This window comes from Egretta garzetta, unplaced genomic scaffold (assembly GCF_000687185.1).
Source record: "Egretta garzetta isolate BGI_Z169 unplaced genomic scaffold, ASM68718v1 scaffold251, whole genome shotgun sequence".
Lineage (NCBI taxonomy): Eukaryota > Metazoa > Chordata > Aves > Pelecaniformes > Ardeidae > Egretta > Egretta garzetta.
Genome location: NW_009258952.1, coordinates 6,525,705 through 6,526,511, shown reverse-complemented (window position 1 = coordinate 6,526,511; position 807 = coordinate 6,525,705). Strand labels below are relative to the sequence as shown.

General features: G+C 66.5%; 1 protein-coding gene across 1 annotated transcript in view; it reads right to left on the bottom strand.

The window, feature by feature from the left end:
• PRDM14 (PR/SET domain 14) overlaps positions 1-807 on the bottom strand; it is a 7,996-nt gene that overhangs the window by 5,831 nt on the left and 1,358 nt on the right. Inside the window, exons 2-3 of the mRNA XM_009634460.1 lie at positions 625-782; positions 193-463 (exon numbers count right to left, since the gene is read on the bottom strand). Coding sequence (XP_009632755.1) covers positions 193-463; positions 625-782 — 429 coding nt within the window. The remainder of the gene's footprint in view (positions 1-192; positions 464-624; positions 783-807) is intronic.

Genomic DNA, 807 nt, shown 5'->3' with positions numbered 1-807 from the left:
CCCCCCTCCCCGAGCATCCTGGCGGCAGGGCCGGGCACCGCCGGGGCTGGGAAGCGCTCACAGCCAAAGCCGGCCAGGAGAAAAGTGATGCCCCAGGTCTTTTACCTCCCTTCGGGCGAACCTAATCCCGAGCCGAGGCGGGCCCCCGGGAGGCAGGGGCAGTGCCCCCCGCGGGCTGGCTGGCAGGCTCACCTTCGGGGTGCTGCGGGGCCTTCTTTCCCTCCGGCATGCCCTTCAGGCTGATGGGGATGCCCAGGAACTGCACGTAGCAATCGCCGTACCACACCAGCAGCTCCTGCATCGGCAAGATTTCCTTGCAGCTCTCGTAGAAGATTTGCCCCTGGCACTGCAGAGCCGTCAAATTCTGCTCCTCGGGGAACCTGGCGCAGTTCACCAGGGACATCCAGTTGCCCGAGGCGCCCTTCCCGTCGATGAAGTGGCTCAGGCGCCCGTATTCGAAGATCTGGAGAGCCGGGAGAAGCGGATTAAGGTTTGACCGACCCTTCCCGCACACCTCCCCGCTCGCACCCATCCCACCACCCACGCTGGGCCGAGGGCCGGCCGAAAGCCTTGCCCCGGCCCCGCTTAGGGGGTGCAGGGGGAGCCCGGCCGCGCCGCCGCTACCTCCCACATCAGGGAGTTGTCGTCGTAAGTCTTGATCTCGCTGGTGTTGACCACTTTGCCTTGGAAAGGGCCGAAGCGGACTCCTTTGGGGATGGTGTCCGTGCAGAAGACTCCGAGCTGAGAGACGTCCCCGTACGCCACCCGCAGCACCGAGAGCCCTGCGGGGGACAGGCAGGGCTGAGG